Source organism: Dipodomys ordii, unplaced genomic scaffold (assembly GCF_000151885.1).
Source record: "Dipodomys ordii isolate 6190 unplaced genomic scaffold, Dord_2.0 Scaffold1000005915, whole genome shotgun sequence".
Taxonomy (NCBI): Eukaryota; Metazoa; Chordata; class Mammalia; order Rodentia; family Heteromyidae; genus Dipodomys; species Dipodomys ordii.
In genome coordinates, this window is record NW_012289532.1 from 1 (window position 1) to 1,031 (window position 1,031).

Sequence of the window (1,031 nt, forward strand, 5' to 3'; positions counted from 1 at the left end):
TGATTCTCCAATTAACCATTTATTCTTAAAAAATGGGCTTCTCATTAGAATATGCATTTAAATCTGCACCCCCACCCCCTCCACCCCACCGGGGAGCTCACAAACCCGGTGTGGGCGAGGCACCCGCGGAGGCTGGGGGCTGGGGAGACACCGGGAGCTTTGTGCGACTGGAAAGAGTGTCTGGGGACGCCGGGGCCCGGGACCCCGGTGGGGTGGGGGTGGGGTGGAGGACGAGGCTGGCCGGGGAAGGGCGGGGTGGGGCGCAGGGCGGAGACCCGCGGCACCCGGAGCCGGGGCGCACTCACTCTCTTTGGTCGGCAGGGTGTTCTTCTCCTGTGTCTCGGTCTTCTTCAGCTTGGCCTTATCGAAGCTGGCGATTTCCCCCATGTCGGGCTTGTCTGCCATTTTCTTCCAACAGTTCTAGGGGGCAAAGCGAGGCGGTTGGCCCTGAGCCGGTGGCCAGCGCCCCGCACCCGGCACTTTTCGCCAACGCCTCTCGACGTGGCACTCTTTGCTGGGGCGTTCCCGGCCGTCCCGAGGCCGAGGACCGGGGTGCACCCCGCACACCCCCCCCCGCACCCCAGGGCGTGGTCGGCCCGCGTCCCGCTCGGGGGCCACCGCGCGCAGGCATGCCGCACCAGCCCCAACCCCACCCCGCGGACCCGCGTCCCCGGGCGGCGCTCACCGCGGCCTCTCGCTCCGAGCCCGAGGTCTGGTGCTCCCACTCGCGTTGCAGCAGCAAGAGACAAAAGAGCGGCGCCCGCCCCTCGCCTTATATACGCCGCGCCCCGCCCGTTTCCCCCCCCCCCGCCCGCCCAGCGCAGCGGGGGCGGAGCCGGCACCGAGGGGGCGGGGCCAGCGCGAGCAGCTCCGCGCTGCGCCCTCCGCCTCGCAGCTCCCCGCCCCGGGCTGGGCGCCGCCCTTCCCGCCCCGCGCCCCCAAGCTAGCTGGGTTCCGGTGTGGGGTGGCAGGCACGGGGCTGCAGGCTTTCTTTTGGGCTTGCCTGTCCCTCCTTCTCAAATCGGCTGTTC

The 1,031-nt window shown here is 70.3% G+C and overlaps 1 protein-coding gene across 1 annotated transcript; it reads right to left on the reverse strand.

The window, feature by feature from the left end:
* Positions 1–89: 89 nt before the first annotated feature.
* Positions 90–777, reverse strand: LOC106002916 (zyxin-like; the record flags this gene model as incomplete). The annotated part of the gene is made up of 2 exons (XM_013037666.1): positions 686–777; positions 90–420 (listed from the first exon to the last, which is right to left on the reverse strand). A coding segment is annotated over exon 2 (316 nt), but the record flags the coding sequence as incomplete, so codon positions are not given.
* Positions 778–1,031: the final 254 nt, after the last annotated feature.